The sequence below is a fragment of the Pyxicephalus adspersus genome, chromosome Z (genome assembly GCF_032062135.1).
Source record: "Pyxicephalus adspersus chromosome Z, UCB_Pads_2.0, whole genome shotgun sequence".
NCBI classification, from domain to species: Eukaryota; Metazoa; Chordata; class Amphibia; order Anura; family Pyxicephalidae; genus Pyxicephalus; species Pyxicephalus adspersus.
Window position 1 is genome coordinate 50360790 of NC_092871.1, and position 22687 is coordinate 50383476.

Here is a 22687-nt window from a genome sequence, read left to right on the forward strand (position 1 = left end):
CAAAGGGGGCCAGTACCTTGCACAGCATCTCCATCTGCAGCCACTGGTCTCTAGTAAAATAGCTCAGTTGTGTGGCTGTACCAAGGGCCCCACTGCCTCCATGCACCACACTGACCAAGTAATGGCAGATGGCTAGCTTTTGCTCACACAGATGCTGGTGGATGTGCAGGGAGGAATTCCATCTAGTCACAGTGTCACAAATGAGTCTATGCAGTGGCAGGCTCTGTTGGCGCTGGATTCTGCTAAGCGCCACAGCGGCAGTAAGGGACAGGTGGACATGACTGCAGATGGAGCGAGCCTGTCTCAGTAAGACCTGCACTCCTGGGTACGTGTGGGGGAACATCTGCATCACCAGGTTCAGTACGTGCTTTAAGCAGGGCACAGCCAAGCCTCAGCCTCTCTGAGCCAAGCAGACAAGAGTTCTCTGGCGGTGTGACTTTTCTCCCCCAACTGAGCTATTCAAGGCCACCCAGTGAGCCGTGAAGGAAAGGTAGTGTCCCAATCTGTGCCTGGGTACAGCTGTGCGGGAGAAGTAATGCCTGCTTGGTAAATATCACTGCCGCTCGGCACAGGCCATCAGGTCAAGGAAAGGAGCAGAGTCCACAATGCTGTACGGCAGTAGCTGCAAGGCCAGTAGTTTGGCTAGACGTGAGTTTAGTTCGATGACTCATTTGTTGGTTGGGCCCATAGCTTGATGCTTTGTGCAGAACTCCGGTAGATTGGGCTGAAGGAAATGGGAGCTGGGGGAGCTGAAGGGGTCACTGGAGTACCCATCTTGCGGCAACAAATGTCTGACGCCACAAAACCTGTGTACAGAAGCTCATACTTCATCGCCACTGGAAGTCTGGCTGGCACCAACCTCCTTAGATGTAGTATCAATGACAGCTGGAAGTGAAGAAGGAGTCAATGGAGGTGGAAGAAGAGAGGATGACGAGGTTGCACCTCCTTCAAGAGAACGCAAGTACTGCTCCCACTTTGGTTTATGGTTCTTGCACATGTGGGAAAGCAGGGATGTTGTACCCAAATGTGACCCAGCCTGTCCTCTGCGGATGTGCCTGTGGCATATGATGCAGATATCTACGCACCCGTCATCATCTTTCAGCGTGAAAAAAGACCACACTGAAGAGGTGCGTGCAGCCACTCTGCTGCTCTTTTTCTTTGCCTGCCTCTGCATCTGCTGGGTACCCTGCGTCTGCTCTAGCTCCACCTCTCCTACGGTCACATCGGCTCTGATTGTTCACCTGCTTGTGCCCACTCGTCTGCCTCTTCTTTGGGACTCACATGAGGCAGATTCGTGACCCCTTCCATCCTCAGTCTTTTGCTGCTGCTGCTGCCTTTCCTCTATGTCTGTTAGGGAACTGCTGCTAGCCCTTACACGCACCAGTGATTCCCAAGTGACATTACGGTCATCATCATCCTGATTTTCATGTAGGCCAACATCTGAAAATGCAGCCACTGATCCAGAACCCTCATCCAGCAAGTGCTGACCACACTCTCCAAGGTGTATTTTTTTATAGTAGAACAGAATTTTTTCTGTACAAAACTGGCTTTGTTGGTAAATAGCAAGAGGTATCAAACAATTAAATATCTGTATTCTTTATATAAAAGAACAGAATTTTTTTTAACAGTCTTCATTGGCAAATAGCTAGAGGTATCAAACACTGAAAGATCTGTATTTTTTATAGTAGAACAGAAATTTTTCTGTACCAAACAGGCTTTTTTGGTAAATAGCAAGAGGTATCAAACACTGAAAAATCTGTATTTTTTTATATAGTAGGACAGACATTTTTCTGTACCAAACTGTCTTCTTTGGTTAATAGCAAGAGATATCAAACACTGAATTATCCGTATTTTTTTATATAGTAGGACAGAATTGTTTTTTTTTACCAGTCTTCTTTGGTAAATAGCAAGAGTTATCAAACACTGAAATATCTGTATTTTTTATATAGCAGGACAGAATTTTTTTTAAAGAAACAGTCTTCTTTGGTAAATAGCCAGAAGTATCAAACACTGAAATATCTGTATTTTTTTATAGTAGGACAGATTTTTTTTTTACTAAACGGTTTACTTTGGTAAATAGCAAGAGGTATCTAACACTGAAATATCTGTATTTTTTTATAGTAGGACAGATTTTTTTTTTTTTTTACAGTCTTCTTTGGTAAATAGCAGTAGGTATCAAACACTGAAATATCTGTATTTTTTTATAGTAGGACAGAATATTTTTTTTAACAAACTGTCTTTTTTGGTAAATAACAAGAGGTATCAAACACTGAAATATCTGAACTTTTTTTTTATAGTGGGACAGAAATTTGTTTTTACCAAACGGTCTTCTTTGGTAAATAGCAAGAGGTAACAAACACTGAAATATCTGTATTTTATATATAGTAGGACAGAATTTTTTTTTACCAAACAGTTTTCTTTGGTAAATAGCAAGAGTTATCAAATACTGAAAGATCTGTATTTTTTTTGGAGTTGGACAGAAATTTTTCTGCAGAAGTCTGGCTTTTTTGGTAAATAGCAAGAGGTATCAGACTGAAATATGTGGATTTTTTTTTAGCGTAGGACAGAAATTTTTCTGTACCAAACTGGCATTTTTTGGTAAATAGCATAAGGTATCAAATACTGAAATATCTGTATTTTTTTGAGAGTAGTACAAACATTTTTCTGTAGCAAACTGGCTTCTTTGGTACATAGGAACAGGTAGCATCAAAAATTGCTATATCTGTATATATACAGATGTACAGAGGGCTCCTAACCTGTCCCTGTCACAATCCACATCTCTCCCTGCTTCTATCCTTCACACAGAAGACAAGATGGAGTGACTTAAGCTGCATACACACGTCAGATTTTTCTCGCCCGATATCTGGCCGATGTCGATTATCGGGCGAGAAAAATCTGTTGTGTGTACAGTGGGCGTACATACAGCACCCTTCTGCTCTATGGAGAGGGAAGGGGGAGAACGACAGAGCAGCACCCCGCTGCGCTCTCTCCCCCTTCCCTTGGGATCGCTCGTCGTTCATCGTCCGTGGATCTGTCCTGGCGGATCCACGAACGATGAACGACTAGCGATCCCAAGGGAAGGGGGAGAGAGCGCAGCGGGGTGCTGCTCTGTCGTTCTCCCCCTTCCCTCTCCATAGAGCAGAACGGTGCTGTATGTACAGCACCGTTCATGCATCGTGTAGTCCTTTGTCGTTGGAAAGGATCGTGAAAGATCCTTTCCAACGACAAAAATTGCACGTGTGTACGCAGCTTAACCCCTCCCTCCTTCCCTGTATATATGACTGTGCTCTTATCTCTCCTGATTGGGTTCCTTGCTGTGTATCCTGGGAACAAATGATTCACTCCCAGCCGCGATTCTCGCTGAAAAATAGTGGGCGTTGCTGCCCCCTGCTTTTTCCCTCGTTTGGCGAGAACACAACCTCATGGCGAATCACAAGGCCGTTCCTACTTAAATGTTCGGTAAGCGAGAAAGGCCCGATTCGCCGCGAGATCGATCTTACAATGGTTGAAAACACATAATGTTTCCCAAGAAAAACTCAACTTTTGTTTAGTAACTCGTACATATATTTGGGTGCAGTCTTTTATAGATGACTTATCAATTCAATGTGATGTTATGTAATTATGTTTATGTAATTTAGGTTTACAGCATTTTCTAATTTGTAATGCCTCTTAAAGCATACCTAAACTAAGGTTTTTACCATACATAAAGAGGTAGACAAATCTTTAATATAAGGTAAAAATTACTTTTTTTTTCTGAAGGTAAAAAAAAGGCAAAGCCTCTCCACTCTTACTGTGGCAATTAGGACAGAATGGTAGCACAGAGCCTCCCTGGATACCTATGTCATGCATCCTAGGAGGCTTCTGGCTAGTTTTTGTGCAGAAGGAGCTTTTTCTTCAATGGGGAAAAAAAAGTGGATCTCATGCATGCACAGTTAGATTGAAAATGAAGGAAGAGCAAAGAAGATGGTGGCGCTGGGACGAAGAAGGATACCAGGGCCATGCCAGACCCAATCCAGGAAACCCCAGGAGGAATTGATGGATCTGTGAAGGTAAATGTGAGGTTTTTTGGTCAGTTTTCTTCTGCTTTAAGTACCCATATGCCATTACCATGCTATTTTCAACATAAATATTGAGTCCTTAATTCATGTACTACGTTCCTACTCTATACGTTTTACACTAGCAGACAAAAAAAAAAAAAAAAAATGGGACTTTCAAGTTACCACAATATGCTATAAATGTTATGTGCTAAAGACTTGGGCGGCATAGTGCTATATATAGAGGAGTGAGAAACAGATCAGGGAGTGCTGTACCCAGTGGAGAACTAGAATGAATTATTATTATTATTACACAGTATTTATATAGCGCCATCATATTACGCAGCGCTGTACAAAGTCCATAGTCGTGTCTCTAACTGTCCCTCAAAGGAGCTCACAATCTAATGTCCCTACCAAAGTCATATGTGATTAATGTAGTCTAAGGTCAATTGTTAGGGAGAAGCCAATTAACCTCACTGCATGTTTTTGGGATGTGGGAGGAAACCGGAGTACCCGGAGGAAACCCACGCAGACACGGGGAGAACCTGCAAACTCCATGCAGATAATGTCCTGGCTGGGGATCGAACCTGGGACCTAGCGCTGCAAAGGCTGGAGTGCTAACCCCTGAGCCACCGTGCTGCCCATATAATGAATGAATGACAGAAAGGGAGGCATGAGGTTTATTGGAGAGCAGATTTATTCCCTTTGAGTCCCATTTTCTAGGACTGCAATGGGGAGGAATTCTTAGACACAGTGAAAATTTTCTGACACAGTTGCTTATCCTATAGACATTTATTTTGCAGTATGCATCTCATGGTATATACCCTTATGGATATTGACATATATATTATTACTTGTGTGACTTATTATGTGCACTAAAATTAAACATTGCAATTTTTATACAAATTGTTTGGCATGGATTTATATATGCAAGCCCCGGTAGATGAAAAGTCATATTGTGCAAGCCTTTGTGATTAATTTATAGGTTATATGATCATGGTATCCATTCCTCACACCATTTGAGTTGCCTGTCCCCGGTCCCTGGCTCCCCTTTGTATGGTACTGGGTTATCAGTAAAGCTATAACCATTTTTGAATATTAAGTGAAGTGAAATGTGAGTGCATAATTTATGGTTTTTTATGATTTATGTTATGTGGTCTTCATAATCATAGTTATATTACATTGCTGAAATGTGAATTTGTCTGTTCTAGACAATACAAGGTGTATACAAGATCCTCCTGATGAAGCATAATGTTTGAAACCCGTAGCGACAACACATGCAGTGTGAAGTGTTTGATATGCAATATCATGGTTATGTTCTTTTACCAAAGTTGTACTTGCAAATTACATTTTAATATTGCTCATTAAAAGGAAAAATCAATTTATATATGTGTAGTGCCTTAAAAATACTTTTTTCCCTGTCTGCTAGTGTAACATTACCATGCCATTGCAAGACTACCATGTCAGCAATAAAATGTTTTCCTAATTAGAAATCCATCACTTTTCTTACTGCCTTAATAACAATGGTGACCAAGACAAAGAGAGTGGATAGATTGTTATTAAAGGATAAAGGCAAAGTTGGCAATAAAGACTCAAAGGAGATCCAGCAATTCCTTCATTTGGAGGTATGGAGATGGAAAGACAGGTCATGGAATACACTGCTGCTATTAGAGGATGATGGGCGAGTTCAGGAAGGGGGTAAACAGGTGATGGGGTGCACTGGTTTTATTGTTGGGAACAAAGGGGTTCAGGAGGGAGGAGATAGGTGATTGGGTGTACTGTACTGATTGGGTGTACTGGTATTGTACAGTATTATTGAGTTGGGGGAGATGGATGATGGGATCAGAAAGGTGTGCTACCTAATCAGACCGCATTATGCTATCAGGAGCGTGATCCCAAAGCTGGGAGGGAACAATGCTCCACATGTACAAACACTGCCCTATTTGTGAATTGTGCTTTACTAAATGAAAAGTGACTGTATTGCTGTATTACTTGGGTCAGTCAGGGACTGAGTGAGTCAGCTATTTTCTCAGACAAGCAACCATTTTGTTGTATTTCCTCTGTGCTGAAGTTGCTCATTAAAGATACAGGCCGGTGCCTGCCCTGGATTTTACCTGGAAGCATGCTGTTTTATGCTTGTACTATCCTGACACCTGTGAATGTATATAGAATAGCCTTAAGTAAAGTGAGAATTAACTCAAACTATGTTATGCTGTTTCAAAATGACTAACTCAGCTTTTTGTGTTCTTTACTTTCTGTTCCCCGGAGGTGTCTTGGCCTTGCACCTGGTCAAGTGAAACCAGCTGATAAGGAGACCATAGAAGCTGTGCAAGTGGAACCAGCAGATAAGGGGACCATGGAAACCGTAACCCCCCCAAGAAAAGTAATGAGAACAAAATATGCAACAGCAGCAAAACAAGTAAAACAATACCTTGTTGTCTTCAGGCAAACTAAAGAAAAGACCATCCCAGAATTGGATGACCGGTGACGCAACGAACTGAAGAATAAAAAATAGACTCTTTGGTTAAAGTTTGCAGAGACTCCTTTAGACAGAGGAAAGGACAGTCCTGACCTCTATTGCCTTGTCTGTTGTGAGTTTCCCACGCTGGTTGTGTCATTTCTAACTGGTGGCTCCCAGTAGGCGTATTTTGACCTGGCCTTGGAGGATGCCAAAAGTTATGAGAAATTGAAAATGGAGATTCTCCAACGACTTGGTATCACTCCTGCTGTGGGGGAACAGCGAGTGCATGAATGGACTTAACAGGCAGAAAGGTCACCACACTTACAAATGTAAGACCTTTTTTATCTGGTGAGAAAGTGGTTGCAACCAGAGAATTGTACAGCATCCCAGATTGTGGAGGGAGTCACAATGAACCGCTTCCCGAGGGCACTCCTGCAAACCCTAAGGAATTGGGTTACACATGCAGAACAACAGTCCACAGATCAGCTCGTGAAGATGTGCTATCTAGCTGCATACGATTTTCTGGCACCAACGCACCCTGGTGACCTGCATCACACAAATGGTTTTCGCCCATGACAACAGAAAAGGGTCTTCACCCTTATAAGGTCAAAGGTGATTGATAGAGGATGAACTGGCCTGAGATTGGTGGGAAGACCCAGGAGACTACTTAAACAGGTACCTGTGGCGAGCTGCAGTACTGGAGGTGGAACCAGTGTGGACATATTGTTGTTAGATACCCCATATCTGCAGTGGGTGATAAGACTCAGGAAGCCTTGTGACATTGGTGAATGCCAGCTTGGTGAACCCCCGAACAGCTTAAGGGACCACTCATAGGTGTGGAGGTACTAAACTTACCCTTAAGGTAACTTACCCTTGAGGTACTAAACTTAAATTTGAGACAGATTGGCACTGTGTGCCATGAAGTGGACGTGTCGTCAGCACTAATGCACAGTGTAATTTTGGGAACTGTGGAAGGAAGAAGAGCCTTCATCCACAAGCCCTAATCCTGAAACTACTGGACTCTGTCTTGTACATGATTTCTGTTGGGATTTTTACAGATGTACCTGGGAAATTTTCTTTGCCAGTTTTGGTGGGTGACCCAGCGTTGCTGTCCGAAGACTTTGGAGTCGGCAATTTCCAGGTGCTGTTAATGTATACCACATTTTGCTGTAAATAATGAGATGTTGTATAAAGTAGAAAAGATCTTGGAAGAGATAATAGAACAGTTAATTGTACCCCAACCCTACCAAAGGATGGTGTTAGGCCTTGCCCTTGGAGGACTAGAATGCCCAGACTGTCAGTTGTTAGCTCCTGTTGCCCACTTTTTGGGTTCACCAGTGCCACTGCCCATCCAAGAAGTACCTTTTGAAAGGATGGGAATGAACCTTCTTGGGTCAAGTCAGCTAGAGGGCATATGTATTTCCTGGTGGTGCTAGATTATACTACCCGCTATCCATAGGCAGTTTTCCCTAGAAAACACCTCCTCTAAAATGATTGAAAGTGAATTGTTTTATATGTTTACACGCAAAGGTGCCCCAGGACAGGGGACACTAATCATGTCAAAGGTTGAAAGGAAGTTCTTGGCCAAGTAGCACAGACTTTATGGAATACTTGAGAAAGTGGTGGAGGTAAATTACAAGGCTCACTAAGCTGATAAATTTAAAGAGGAGCAATGGTAATTTAATCAAGCCCTGGAAGGATTGAGAGGCTCTCTCAGCCATTCCTCAGCCCCCTCCTCAAGCTTCAGGGGTGACTGCTGTGTACCATCCCTTTTCAGGGAACCCTGTTTTGCATACTCTCTTTTTTATAGCATAACATGTTAACATTGTTTGTATGTTCTGTATCCTTTAAGGAGATCTTAAGTGTCCTTTTTAGAATTATTATATTACATGGCGGTGGAGGGGAGGTCGTTCCTATGTTTGCTTGCAAGCTACCTCCCTTTGGATCTACTTGCTGCAATGTTTTAAATGGTTCCCATGTTTAAAATATTACTGGATAACTATTGTTTTATACTTTCTTAGGTCCTTTAAGTTTAGTGCCTCTCCTTACTCAGAGAACGATAGTAAAGTTCAAAATTTCCTTAAAATTAAAAAATGGTGTACAATGTACTTCATTGCGCTGTTTGGGTACATATTATTGGGATTATTTTGCAAGAATTCCCTCGTTTTGGTGTAAAGTTGCTGTGTTGAATATTTGGTATATTTCTTATGCCATGATTTTTTAGGTGGATGGGATAGCGGGGACAGCCCTGTCCCCCTTATTGTGAGATTTATCCTTGTGTCAGATGTTTTATTTTCTTTATATGATCCAGAATGATTTCCCTAGGTGACATTTCTGATCCCTCCTCAACAGTCCAAACTGGCCTTAAATTAGTTTCTTGGAATGTAGGTGGCCTTAATCATCCTATTAAACGCTGTAAGGTGATTACGCACTTACGCTTCCTCCACCCAGATATCATATTTTTACAGGAAAGGCATTTGAAACAACAGGATACTTTACGTCTCCCAGGATCCTGGGTGGGTGAAGTGCTCACCTCCTCCTAATCCATGAAAAAAAGAGGAGTGGCTATAGTATTCTGTGGAGCCCTGACCTATCATCTACTAGAGTCAAAAATAGATCCAGGATCGCGGCATATATTGGTGAAATTGATGATTCAGCGTACCGTTTATTAATTTCTCAACCTTTATGCCTCCAATGGTCCTAATGCCCTACATTTTTTACACCTTTCAGAATTGCTCTTGTCTGGGGATTACCCCAACTTAATTATTGGTGGTGACTTTAATACAGCACCTAATCCTGATTTAGACGGATCAGAGGTGCACTCATCTCCCCGCCCTCAGGCGTTTCATGTTTTTTTTGATTGATTGTCTCCCATGGATCCTTGGAGAACTAGAAACCTGACACAAAGAGACTATTCATGCTGGTCCAAAGTCTATAAGACTTTCTCCAGAATCAATTTCTTTTTGACGGTAGATACCCTCTTTCATAAAATTTCTACTGTTTCGTACCACCCATGCTCCACTAAACATGAGGGTGGTGTTGCCCAATTCATCGATTAACTCCATTAGGTGGCGCTTCCCCACTTATTTGTACTCCTCCCCTGCTTTTCAGATTTTGCTTTTTAGCAAATCTGGCTTCACCTCAGAAACCAAACCGCTCTATTGACGCATTAGGAAATATGACAGGTGCGAAGTGCTCCACTCTAGTGGAAATTCTCGCTATTTTTTAAAACTATTATACTCAAAAAAAAAAAAAACTATTATACTCAAATTTATTTAGCAAACTCCCCAGCAAAGGCTGATATTGAAGCTTTTTTACAAAGGGCGGTACTTACTTTATCATCATCACAACAAGAGTAATTGAATGCCTCAATACAAATTGAAGAAGTTGCAAAGGCTATTAAATCCTTGCCATTAGGGAAGACACCTGGCACTGATGGCTTACCAGCTGAATTTTTTAAACCCTTAGAAACATACATTTCTCCTCTATTATTAAATATACATGATGGCATTTTGACGATGGGATGGGACTTGCTGATGGAGATAACTGCTTTAAATGTGGAGCCCCTGCCACAACACTTTTCCATAACCTGTGGAAATGTCCATGTCCAAATGTCAAACGTTTCTGGGGGTCAAGTCATACATTACATATGTAATAAACTGCTAAATTATGTAATGTACACCCCTGAATGGGCAGTTTTTGGGTTGGTGGAAAAGGTGGGTTCTCGCTTTTCTAAGGGAGCGAAACGCTTGGCTCTTCTATTTTCAGCAGTAGCCAAGAAAACCATACTTCATTGCTGGTTGGAAACTAAACCCCCGACAATGCATCTTTTTCTAGCTAAATAGCAAGATCTATTTAAAATGTAAAGGGTTGAAACTTCTTTGCATACAGAATCAAAAACACTTAACATGCCTACAAAAACAAAGCTATATAATTGTTTTCATCACTCCACCTGGTATTTGCACAGGGAACTGGAAAATACTCCTCCTATAGATGTTGACTAATTTTTACAATATAAATCTATTGTAACTGTTGCTCTCTGTTCATGTACGATTTATTTGTATATTCTTGCCAATGCATTGTTAAATTGGTATTTTTTAAAATTTCTGTACAGCAACTGCTTTTCTAACTTATATGTGTTAGCTCTGCAGGTCGTGCCGGCGCTGCTGCTCCTAATTGCAGGCACGGGCGACGGGTCCTATCTTTCAGGTAGAATAACCCCATTACCGTGTTCCATGCCAGAGTTTCCTTCTTGCTGGAGACTTGCACTGGTGTTTGAGCTGTCGTGGGTGTGTCTCTTCTCATCTATGAGGCAACACATACACGCCCTCTGTTTCTACAGCCTATGGCTGGATCTCTGCTAGTATTTAAAGGCACTTCCTACTACAGGAAGTTGCCTGAGCAATCTCATGGTCTTAGCTAGTCTAACGCCAAGTGCAAAGGTGCTTCTTCTGTCTGCTTTGCTGTGTACCGGACCTTGTTTACTAAACCTTGGACTTTGCCTGTTTGCCACCTGACCCTGACCTCGGATTTTGTGTATGGACTTCTGCCTGATTGCCGCCTGACTTTGACCTCGGATCTTGTTCACGGACTTTGTTTAATTACTACCTCTTCTATACCTTCTTGGCCACGCAAGCCCCTCGGTGCTTGCACCGAGTACCCTGACTCCTGTGGTCAGCTGCCACTGACTTGGGGATTGCTCTGGAGTGGCACCTGGCAGCTACCCTGCGGCCCAAGCCTATCCTCACCATCAGAGGCTCTAGTGAAGACCTGGTAGCGGCTTAGTTACGCCCCTCTGGAGCAAACCCAGTCAGTGGCAAAGTGGGTCCACACCCGCTTGCATTACAATATGTATCATTGTTAATGTGTTAATTATTGTAAAACCTCAAAAAAAAAATAAAAAAAAAAGATGTTTGATCTATGGATTATTAAAAAATGTCAATGTGAGTAAATAGCCAAGCCCCATTGTTTTGGTTCCAAAGTCGTATGGCTCATTAAAGTTTTGTAGTGACTTCCGAAAGTTAAATGCAGTGTCAAAGTTTGATGCCTATGGTTCCCCATGCTGAGAGTTGACAAACTTATACAGAGGTTAGGCCCTGCACGGTATATTACCACTCTGTATTTAACCCCTGGCTATCAGCAAATACAGTTGACAAAACAGGCTAGAGAGAATACCGCCTTTTCTACTCTAGTTGACTCCCTCGAGCAAGCAGGCCTCACAGCTAACCCAAAAAAGTGGTATTGAGGAAGCCAAAAAGGTATTGAGGAAGCCAAGTACATGGGCTACACCATAGGTAAAGGTTCTTTTAAATCCTCAGGTTCATAAGGTGGCAGCCATCAAAGGCCTGGCCTCAACCACTAACAAAGAAGCAGGTTAGGGCTTTTCTCAGCATGATAAGGTACGTGGTACTGATATCCTTGGCAGCTCCAATAACAGATTTAACTAAAGGAAAAAGGTCCATTATGGTGAAATGTAGTGTAGAAGCTGAAAGGGCATACACTAAATGGGAGCTTTGTGCCAACAGTCTATATTAATTGCCTCTTTTGTAATGCAAACAGATGCCTCTAATGTTGGCCTGAGGAATATATACTACAATTCGTGGAGACCAGGAGCACTCAGTATCCTACTTCAGTAGGAAATTAACCCAAGCAGAGAAGATTTATAGTATTGTGGAATAGGAATGTCTGACAATTAAATGGGCATTGGAGTCTTTAAGTTACTATCTTCAGTTAAGGTCAGTTTAGGATAATTACAGATCTTTAATATAGATAAAGATAAAGAATAGATATGTAACAGAGTGTCCCAAATCCTTGTGGGGAAAGTGATGGATGGGGTGTATGTACCATCCAGACAAAGATATTATATGCTTTAAAGCTCCAGAAAGGCCAGAATCTTTACAAAATTTTCACAGAAAGCCTGCGGTCTTATGCTTGGACTAATATAACATTCCTTTGCTATGGGCAATCCCACAATATACATAGATTATGATCAAGTATGTTTAGAATTCTGATAATTTCCAAGCAATGAATATCTACATATGCTGAGATAATCTGGCTGAGATGGACCTTCAAATGAGTACCCAGCTCAGACAGAAAATTGGTATTTTTGAATTTGTGTCTGTGCACTTGTAAGTATGGGACAGCAATTACCACTGATGTGTTTGTGTAAATTGAAGAGGGTTCAATTTAAATGATCATGAAAACCTAAATGAACCCTGTTACACTCACCTACTCCCATTCCACTGTGGGGTGTCCCCTTTTTCTTCCTTCTTCTCCCAGTTGGATCTTTGGCCATCTTGCTTGGCCAGGCTCAAGGTGCACAGGAGATCATTTAGTTCCAGTTTTTGCGGGGAAGCTGTGCAACTCTGATTTTGGCAGCTTCAGACATTGATCAGCAGGTAATAATGCTGATGCAGAAGTAACATTGTGTATCCTTTCTGCAAAATTGCCCTTCCCGATCACAATTTTTTTAAAGGGGCACTTTAGTTATGCTTTTAGAGCCTCTAATGTGTTAGTTGAAGATTTTTTGGGGCTCTAACACCCCAGTCAATCAGTCAAATCAATGAGTGCAGATCCCTGACTGGTGACAGACCCCCACCAATGATAAACCTCTCCTGGAAGTAACAAACTGGAGACATTTGAGGAAGTTTGCCCCCATGGGGTCAAGCAACAGCTTTAGAAATTATATAGTTGCTCATCTGAACCTTGAATATGCTTGGCTGGACTAGTTGTTTCCCTAATGAGATCTTGGACCTCTTCCTGTTCTTATATTTTCTTTTTCCTTTCTCTTTTCCTTTTTTTTTTTTAATTTGATTTTGCAAATTGATACAAAGGTTAAGAACAACACAGGGGTATTTATATTTGTATGTATATGTATTTCATGCTGTTTGTTTTCATGTTTTGACTTCATTATGTATTTTGCACCTACCTTTCTCTTATTGTTTAATAAATGTTTTATTTGCTTTTTTTGTGATCCTGCTTTGTTGTATACTTGTATATGTTTAAAACTTAATAAAAATTTACATTTAAAAAAATGCAAAGTACTTAATAATGTATCTTTATTAGAAAATGTATTATGGTAATTGCACAGTTCTCCAATCATCTTGATTCAAGTCTTGTTTGTTGGCTCGGTGATATTATCTACAAGGATTGACTCCTTTTACCAAATCATTCCAACCCTCTGTCACTACAACACACAAACATAACCAAGACAGGAAAACACGCCCAAGCCCTGCAAACCGAGCGGAACTGACGTGTTTTTTGTGCAGACACGCAATGCGAATGCGCCGAGCCGGAAGTAGCGAAATGCCGGAGCAGAGCGGATCGGGGGCTGCTGCAGCCGAGAACCTTGGGGGAAAGAAGGGGGAGGACGGGAGGATGTTCGCTGGTCTGCAGGAGATCGGCATCGCCAACGGGGAGGATCTGAAGGAAACCCTGACAAACTGCACAGAGCCACTGAAGGCTATAGAACAGTTCCAGGTACTCCCAGTCACCTGTCAGATCTCTTCCAATGCCCCCTATCACATTACTAAGCCATCCTAATGCCCCAGTCACCTGACTCCTAATGCCCCCGTCACCTGACTGATCTCTCCCAATGCCCCCTATCACATTACTGAGCCTTTCTAATGCCCCCGTCACCTGACTGATCTCTCCTAATTCCCCCGTCACCTGACTGGTCTCTCCCAATGCCCTTGTCACCTGACTGATCTCTCCTGACACATCACTGATCTCTCCCAACGCCCCCGTCACTTGACCTAATATTCCCATTGCCCCTCTATGACATTACTGAGCCCTCCTAATTCCTCCGTCACCTGACATATCTCTCCTAATGCCCCCTGTTACCTTGCTGAGTCTTCCTTATTACCCCTGTCACCTGATTATACTCCCCAATGTCATGGCACCTAATTCATCCCCCTAATGCTCCTTTTCGTTAGAGTGATCTATCCCGATGCCCCTGGTCACCTGACTGACTTTTTTTGTGTTCATATTGTCCTATGTGCCCTTGTTGTAGGTTGCTCTATGTATGATTTAGTCACATGACAGACAAACATTTTTCAGGTATAAATGCACTATCACAATTTACTGATGTTTTTAATTTTAGACAGAAAATGGGGTTCTCCTTCCATCACTTCAGTCTGCGCTGCCTTTTCTGGATCTTCATGGTATTCCTCGGCTAGAGTTTCACCAGACAGTCTTTGATGAACTGCGGGAGAAGCTGCTGGAGAGAGTGTCATTCATTGCATCTGAAGGAAAGGATGAGGACAGGTAGGATTAGAGTGCCTCGCTTGCATCAATTTATAAATTATTAGAATTACAGTTTGTGCTGAACATGGACCTGATATCTAATGGAAATCCACAATAATGTCTAATGCATACACACAATGGGCCTATAGTAGTAGAGTCAGTCATTCAGCAACTTTACAAGTAATAATTCACTCTAACTTACAAAAGCTATTCTTGAGCTCTAGTCGGTTACTCTGCCTTAAATAATATAATCTCTTCTGTTTGCTGCAGACAGGAAGAAGCATATACTCAGTCTCCTCTCCCCTAGTGATTATACTGTACACTATAACTTTGTAGCAAGTGGAAAGCTTCATGGTCTGTGAGATGTTCCTGCAAATACTGTACATGTTAAATAGATTTATCACTGTGAGATCATTTTAGTTGTCATTGTTGAACTCATTGTAAAGAATAGTTATTGCTTTGATGTAAAATCTGATCTTTTGGATTCAGTTTGTTTAGTCTCACACCTGAAACAAGCATGCAGATAACTTTGGCACATGTCTATACACCCCAGTTGTGCACTCTTTCTGGGTCAGCAATGTTGAAGATAATATTGACCAAAGTTCAGAACACCATTATATGGCTCTTTTATTCTTTCATTTTTAATAGAAGATTGGTTATGTAAACTGGTAATCCCCCTTATCATTATTATACTTTTATATTTAAGGTACAGTAAATTGGAAGAGTTGTTGGAAAAATGTTTTGCATTGGTTAAGATGCCATCTATCCAGCCTGTGGTGATGTGTGTAATGAAACACCTACCAAAGGTGAGTTTTCAAAAAAATACAACTACAGGGATCATACTATGTCCATGTGAAATGAATGATAAAGGAGGGCAATCAGGTGACCGCAGGTAGTGGGCAGTCGGGTGACAGCAGGTGGTAAAAGAGAGCACTCAGGTGATAGTGGATGGCAAACAAGGACAACCAAGTGAAAGTGGGTAGCAAAGGAGGGCATTCAGGTGGCAGTTTGTAGTAAGGAAGAAGAGTCAGGTGACAGCAGACAGCAAATAAGTACAGTCAGGTAACAGTAGGTAGCAAAGAGGGCACTCAGATGACAGTGGGAAGCAAAGGAGGGCATTCAGGTGGCAGTTGGTAGTAAGGAAGAGGAGTCAGGTGACAGCAGGTAGCAAACAAGTGCAGACATCGGACACACGGTAGCAAACTAAGTAGACAGGTGTGAGGGGTCATTGATTTAAAAGTGAAACCAGTATTATTTTTCAAGTGGTGATTTGTCTCGGACAAGATAACGATCCCTGTATGAATTACTTGCATACATTTGTTGGTTTTCCCAGTTTGCCTTATGTGATGGCACATGCCCTATATTGTCAGTTGCTGTTTTGCATCTAAAAGGTCCCAGAGAAGAAGCTGAAGCTGGTGATGGCAGACAAAGAGCTGTACAAAGCATGTGCGGTGGAAGTGAAGCGCCAGATCTGGCAAGACAACCAAGCTCTGTTCGGGGATGAGGTCTCACCTCTGCTCAAGCAGTACATTTTAGAGAAAGAGAACATCCTCCTGAGCAGTGAGCTCTCTGTCCTCCACAACTTTTTCAGTCTGTCTCCAAAAACAAGGAGGCAAGGAGAGGTAGGTCCTGTGTAGTACATAATGGGAAACCAGCATTTAAACCCTCTTCAGGGCATAATTTTAATTTGAGAAATCAGACAACTTTTCTAGTTTTTTATTTGGTTGATATTATTACTCTAGGTGGTGAATAAACTTACACAGATGATCGGGAAGAATGTGAAGCTGTATGACATGGTCCTGCAATTCCTGCGGACTCTCTTTTTGAGGACGCGGAATGTGCACTATTGTACTCTGCGGGCCGAGCTCCTCATGTCTTTACATGACCTGGATGTTAGCGAAATCTGTTCTGTGGATCCCTGCCATAAGGTAAGATTTTCTAGTAACAATAGATGGGGGGCATATTTTGTTTCACTTCTGATATAAAGACTTTTCCAAGACAACTCCAAGGAGTGCCTAAAAAGCAGTGGGAAAGCAAAATATGTTTTCCAGGTAGAATGTGTTTGCATGTTTTTAGTTATTTTAGTACTTGTTTCCAGTTTACCTGGTGCTTGGACGCCTGCATCAGAGAGAAGTTTGTGGATGCAAAGAGAGCAAGGGAACTACAGGGATTCTTGGATGGAGTGAAGAAAGGACAAGAACAAGTCCTGGGGTGAGATATTTGTGCTTAAGCTGTGAATAACAGAAAGGTTCTAGAATTATTTTTGAATATTTTGGTGTACAGGATCATTGTCACCTAAGATGACTGACAACTAACGAGCTGTTGTCAGCTGTAAAATATGTTCTGGACGAGAGGCATTCAGTTTCAACAGAGCCAAAAGACAAATCATTCAGAATGGCACTAAGCAAAAACAGGCCAATGTATAAAAGTGGAAATAAAATTGCCATATAAAATAAAGGTGATCAGGCAGGTTTTTATTGCAGAAGAGACAGGTTTTCAGATCTTCTGCCTTCTTGATTGGCCTGGCTGGAAGGCCATAACTCCTGCAAATGCACACGGAAATCCATTAACCCCCAAGCAGTATTTCTGAGTGTGACTCGCGGTGGATTTACAATGCAAAAAGCGGTAATCCCAAGTCACACTCGGGGGCGCTAAAAACATTTAAAAAAATCCCTCCCCCGGAGTCCTTCTGGTCCCTGTAGGACCTCGGGACAGGTCTTCTTTCTTCGATCTTCAGCTGGCAACTGCAGAGACGCTCTCAGGGGTTTCCCGATGACGTCAGTGCAGGCAGGAGCAAGTTTATATTGGATTCAATACAAAATAGCTGTATTGAGTCCAATACAAGGAAATCTTTATATAATATATATAAATAGTTATATATATATTATACATGCTACTGTACAGGTATTTTACATGTGTCACTATTTTTTTTAACAGATTTGTGTTTATGTCCTCTGCAATGCATACGGAGGAGAGAGATTTCACTTCAGGGGGCGTTCCTTGGTGGTGGGCGGAGCCATTAAGGCAGGTCCAACCTAGTTTGCTCCTGCCCACCCCATAAATGGCCTAGTGGCCATAAAACTTTGCTAACCCCTGTCCTACACTTTTCCAGTGCATTACAGTTTGGATCTTGATTCCTAAAAATCATGAAAACTAAATTTGCTCTGTGTGTTACAGGGACCTGTCCATGATCCTTTGTGATCCTTTTGCAATCAACACTTTAGGTCTCAGCACTATCCGAAACCTTCAGGAATTAATAAGCCAGGAGTCCCTCCCAAGGGTGAGTACCAGAGATATGTTTTATTTATTATGTGCAAGATTCACAATTAATTTTCACATTAAATACCCACTGCAACCTACTCTGAAGCCAAAATTTCAAGTCGGAATGACAATGACTAGTTGCTTTGAGATAAAACCATAAACTGAAATAAGCTTTTTATCAAGTCCCCTGCTATTTTCTGCAGTGTTACAATAAGACATATCCCCAAAAGATTGTGAATCCTCACTGAAAAGGTTAAAGTTTATTATCAAGGAGGGTGAAATCAAAGGAAAGGTAGTGCATAGAGTATATATGTGTTAGGTGTGCAGGGTGAAGGCTCCATATTGATAAAGTTTTAGTCTTGGCAAATGGTGTCACTTTTGTAAAAAATAGGTTACACTGGGATACCCCAAGGACAGACTACTGAAATTAAAATTATTTTAGCTATTGAACGTTTTTACTGTTTGCAAAATGTTTTTGAATGTGTTTTTAGAAAACCAACTTTATTAAACCTTTGTGGGCATACTCTGCTATGGACTGTTGTCTTTTTTTCTTTAGGATAGCCCTGAACTGCTGCTTCTCCTAAGAATGTTGTCTTTGGGACATGGTGCTTGGGATATGATAGATAGTCAAGTGTTTAAAGAACCAAAATTGGTAAGTTTCTTCTACCCAAGATGGGTAAAGGGAGGACAGTCTGATTGTTAAGAAATTTTAAAGGTGATCTGTGTATCCTGCTTGTAATATAGTAAAGTAATTCACAGACACACCCTCTGTAGGCTGCTTGTTATCTCTTACATATAGAAAACACTGATGTGTATAAAATATATCTGCACTAAGCAGTTTCACACCCACCACTTACCAGTTCAAAGGCTAAATGTGATTAATACAGAGTTCAGAAAAATAGTAGGTTTTTAGCACAGTTTTTATGATGTTTGCTTCTGGCATCCTGTACTGATTTATAATCCCCATGACCAAGACATGTCAAAAATGTTTCCCCAACCCTTACTTTTTAGGATTTTGAAAGTTGAAAGGTTGTGGATCCCTTGACATTTTTTTCATTCTATGGCTCTCTTGGGACTTTACTGTCTCTGTGATTTTCTGCGTTGACAGGAAGTGAGGAGAAATGTCAAGGAATGACAAGAATAGCAGTAATATCTGGAAACTAAAAAGAAAAGTTTGGATGAAGTGATAATTTTAAAGGGTCTTTATATCTGGTGGTTTTAGATATAAAGGATCTTGAACCTAAATGTCTGAGTACCCAATGTCATAAAGGAAGAGGGCAAAGTCCCCAATATGAACCATGATTTCTGTATTAAAATCTCTCTTTAAATTGTGTGTGAGGGAAAAATTAAAGACCAACTTTATGTCCCTCTTTGCACTTTTATAGACAGGATATATACTCTAAACATCTACAGTATCCACCAATGAATTCAATTCTATGATTTATAGTCTTAATGTATACATCTTTTTTTGATTTTTCTTTAGGAGGCAGAGGTGATTACTAAATTTCTTCCACTGTTGATGTCTTTGGTGGTCGATGATCACACTTTCAATGTGGAACACAAGTTACCAACCGAGGAGAAGGTGCCAGTTACATATCCCAACACCCTACCCGATGTCTTTGTTAGGTGCGTTTTTATACGAAATATGTACTGTTCTAATTTTTAAACCTGTCAGGGTTATTATTTGCTGTCTTATGTCTTGTCCTGGAGATTCATCCTTTTTTCTTGTTCTGGAGATTGAGAGATCTCACCACTGGGACAACAGTTTGTCCTCTCATCCCTATAGGAAATTTTTCAGAACTTTTTGTTCTGCAAAAGTGAGAGACAAAATCCCCATAGTGGGAGGGAAGTTCTCCTCTTTCTTCCCCATTGAAAGACTCACTGCCTCATTTTTTGCTCTTACAATATTTCCATTTCCACAACTCACTTTCCATCTCAGTGACAGTGGTCACCAGGACAGGTAGAAGGATGAATCTATATAAAAAGGATGCAGACTGTAATAAAAACATGGTAGATGCTTTACCTTTTTCACACTATCTATTATCCTATTAATAAAAGTGACACATATGATGCAGTCAGTAGCAGTAGCAGTCTTTGTTTTGTTGAGCCTCATGTAATATAATTTTATTGCTTAGCAAATCTGCCAGGAAATCTGTTTTTTTTTTACAGAGAAAGCTGTCCATCAAAAATGAGACATAAATGGTGATGGGGACAAATCATTGACTGACAAAACGGTCATCACTGACAAAACGGTCAGCTTTTATTCATTTAGCTAAAACTGGCAAAAAAAATTAGTTTAGGTATATATACATATACATATATATATATATATATATATATATATATATATATATATATATATATATATATAGCCAACCCAAGGCAAAAGAGTGCATTACTGGCAGGATCAACAGCTTAAAATAAAGGGGGGAAATAATCAGGTCTCCAGTGTGTTTGTGTCTCCAATTGGGGAGATCTTTATTTCTTTACTATTACTGATTTTGAGCTGGAAATAGCTGTTGAAATTTAGGGTATTTTTTTATTTAATTGTTTTATTTATTTATTTTATTCTTTTTATTTTTTTGGTAATGTGTTTTTTGGAAATTAATATGTCACTTTCTGTGTAATTTCAGATTTTTGCATGAGAACAGAATAGCCTGTGAGGTAGGACTCTATTATATTCTGCACATCACAAAACAGAGGAATAAGAACTCTCTTCTTCGCTTGCTTCCTGCTCTTAGTAAGTGGAGATTTTATATCCTACAGAAATAGAAGCAAAGAAGCAACACAAATGTAATTTAAAGTGTATACAAAACCATTTTTTCATAGAATGGATGTAATCTCTGTCAGGTTACCACTTTTCTCCACTAGGAAGATTTACCCTCTGTTTGCCCTGGTAACTATTGTCACTGCGAATGAAGGTAATAGAAAAACTCAAATTCTTTGAATTGTCACCAGAATAATATTAAAAGCAAATCTTCCATTGGGGATACTTCTGTCTGATTTCTTTTCACTTTTGATGTGTCTTTACGACCAAAATTTAAAAACACTTAGGTGACAAAAACTAAACCTGACGGAGGTTTTAAAGTGAAATTCCAGTTACTATTCTTTACTTATAAACACTTCCAGTTTGCCAAGTGACTTCCATCCTTCACTACCTTCTCATGTCCACTGACTATTGCTCTACCACTGATGCTGCTAAAAAAAGTGCAGAATTTCCAGTTGTGTCTCTGCCACTGGTGCTGCTAAATAATCGCAGAATTTCCAGTTGTTCAACAGAACGTATTGCTCAGAATTTCCTGGCTGCTCTTGATGTCGTTTACATTCCCCTGACACCACAAGTATGTGTGACAAGTTGTAGAGTTATATTGTTTGTATCTTGCCCAATAACTGGTGCTGGCTAAATGGTGTTCAGTATTGTGGGAGAAGAGGTGGGATTCAGCATTAGACACTTTTTGACAGCTACCATCCCACCCATTGATTATGAAAATATCCTAATATGTCTTGGGACTTGTAGTTACCTGAATAGGAATTAAATGTGAAATCGTCTTTTCCTACCCGTGGCTAGACATTAAAGTGGTGACCTCATGAACTTAAAATCTAAAGATTAGAAATAATCTTATATTTATTAAAAGCCAAATGGACTCCATTTCTTTGAGTCTGAGGAAATAAAAGTGTTATGGGGAAATTTAAGAGTAACCAGTGGTTCAGCTTTTACCTATTTTATACTCGATTTAAAATGTTTTGACTCCTGATATACTTGTAAGGTATAGTCACAAAGGACACTGTGCAGTTTCCTACTTCATCCGCTGTTCACTGATGGAATGCTTTGTTTTTGTTTTTTTTTACTTGCAGAGGAGACATACAGTGACACCGCATATACAGACATTTTTCTGCATCTGTTCACTAGCAACCTGACACTTCTTTTAGAAGAATTTAGTTCAGAAGAATTTTGCAACCAGATCTTTGATGGCTTTTTTCTCCCAGCCTGCACAAAGTAAGAAACATTAAAAAACAATAGTCAATCAACATTATAGGGTTATAGGAGTCAAATATCCAAAACCCTATTGTATGTTCTTGGAGGCTTGTGGCTTGTCTAACTCAGGAACATATATGTCATAAAAAAATTTACCTTTGAACACATTGAGGCAATTGGGAGTATCCCAGGATAAATCTGCCACATCCCCTTAACATCAGTTAAGAGAAAATATACTTTTGTATTTTTGGAATTTTTGAGGCTTGCATCTTCAATGAAAGTATATTTTCTCTTAGTTTACATTAAAGCAATGCTCATTTAAAAAAACACAGTGATGCACAGAACATCTAGTCAAACAGTTGATTGATTTAAATTGCCCAAAATAAAGAATTCTACATGCCCAAAATCCAGTGCACCAAACCGTTTCCATCTGCGAAAAAAACGCATATTTTCTGTCTCTATTCTGTTTTGTCTTTTATAACAAATCTGTCCTTCTGTCTTCTGCTATATTATATTTTCATGACTATATAAATACACAGTTATGTCCATGAATATTTGGACAGAGACAACTGTAGATTTTGCCATTCCTAATATTGTAGCAATTTCTTGGATGGGTTTTTTCTGTTTTTGCAGTTTAAGGATGGCTTGTTTCACCTGCATGGAGAGCTCCTTTGACCACATGTCTGTTCACAGCAAAATCTTTCACATACA

General features: G+C 40.5%; 1 protein-coding gene and 1 long non-coding RNA gene across 2 annotated transcripts in view; both read left to right on the forward strand.

Moving 5' to 3' along the window:
• Nucleotides 1-3156: 3156 nt before the first annotated feature.
• On the forward strand, nucleotides 3157-13529 carry LOC140344508 (uncharacterized). Its single transcript, XR_011923576.1, has 2 exons — nucleotides 3157-4049; nucleotides 6303-13529. It is a non-coding gene; the product is annotated as an uncharacterized lncRNA (long non-coding RNA).
• Nucleotides 13530-13767: 238 nt separating this feature from the next.
• NELFB (negative elongation factor complex member B) overlaps nucleotides 13768-22687 on the forward strand; it is an 11738-nt gene continuing 2818 nt past the window's right edge. The window contains exons 1-11 of the mRNA XM_072429760.1: nucleotides 13768-13974; nucleotides 14597-14760; nucleotides 15446-15545; nucleotides 16131-16361; nucleotides 16482-16667; nucleotides 16838-16950; nucleotides 17917-18019; nucleotides 18557-18652; nucleotides 19484-19626; nucleotides 20634-20740; nucleotides 21856-21997. Of these exons, the coding sequence (XP_072285861.1) occupies nucleotides 13771-13974; nucleotides 14597-14760; nucleotides 15446-15545; nucleotides 16131-16361; nucleotides 16482-16667; nucleotides 16838-16950; nucleotides 17917-18019; nucleotides 18557-18652; nucleotides 19484-19626; nucleotides 20634-20740; nucleotides 21856-21997 (1589 nt within the window). The 5' untranslated portion in view covers nucleotides 13768-13770. The remainder of the gene's footprint in view (nucleotides 13975-14596; nucleotides 14761-15445; nucleotides 15546-16130; nucleotides 16362-16481; nucleotides 16668-16837; nucleotides 16951-17916; nucleotides 18020-18556; nucleotides 18653-19483; nucleotides 19627-20633; nucleotides 20741-21855; nucleotides 21998-22687) is intronic.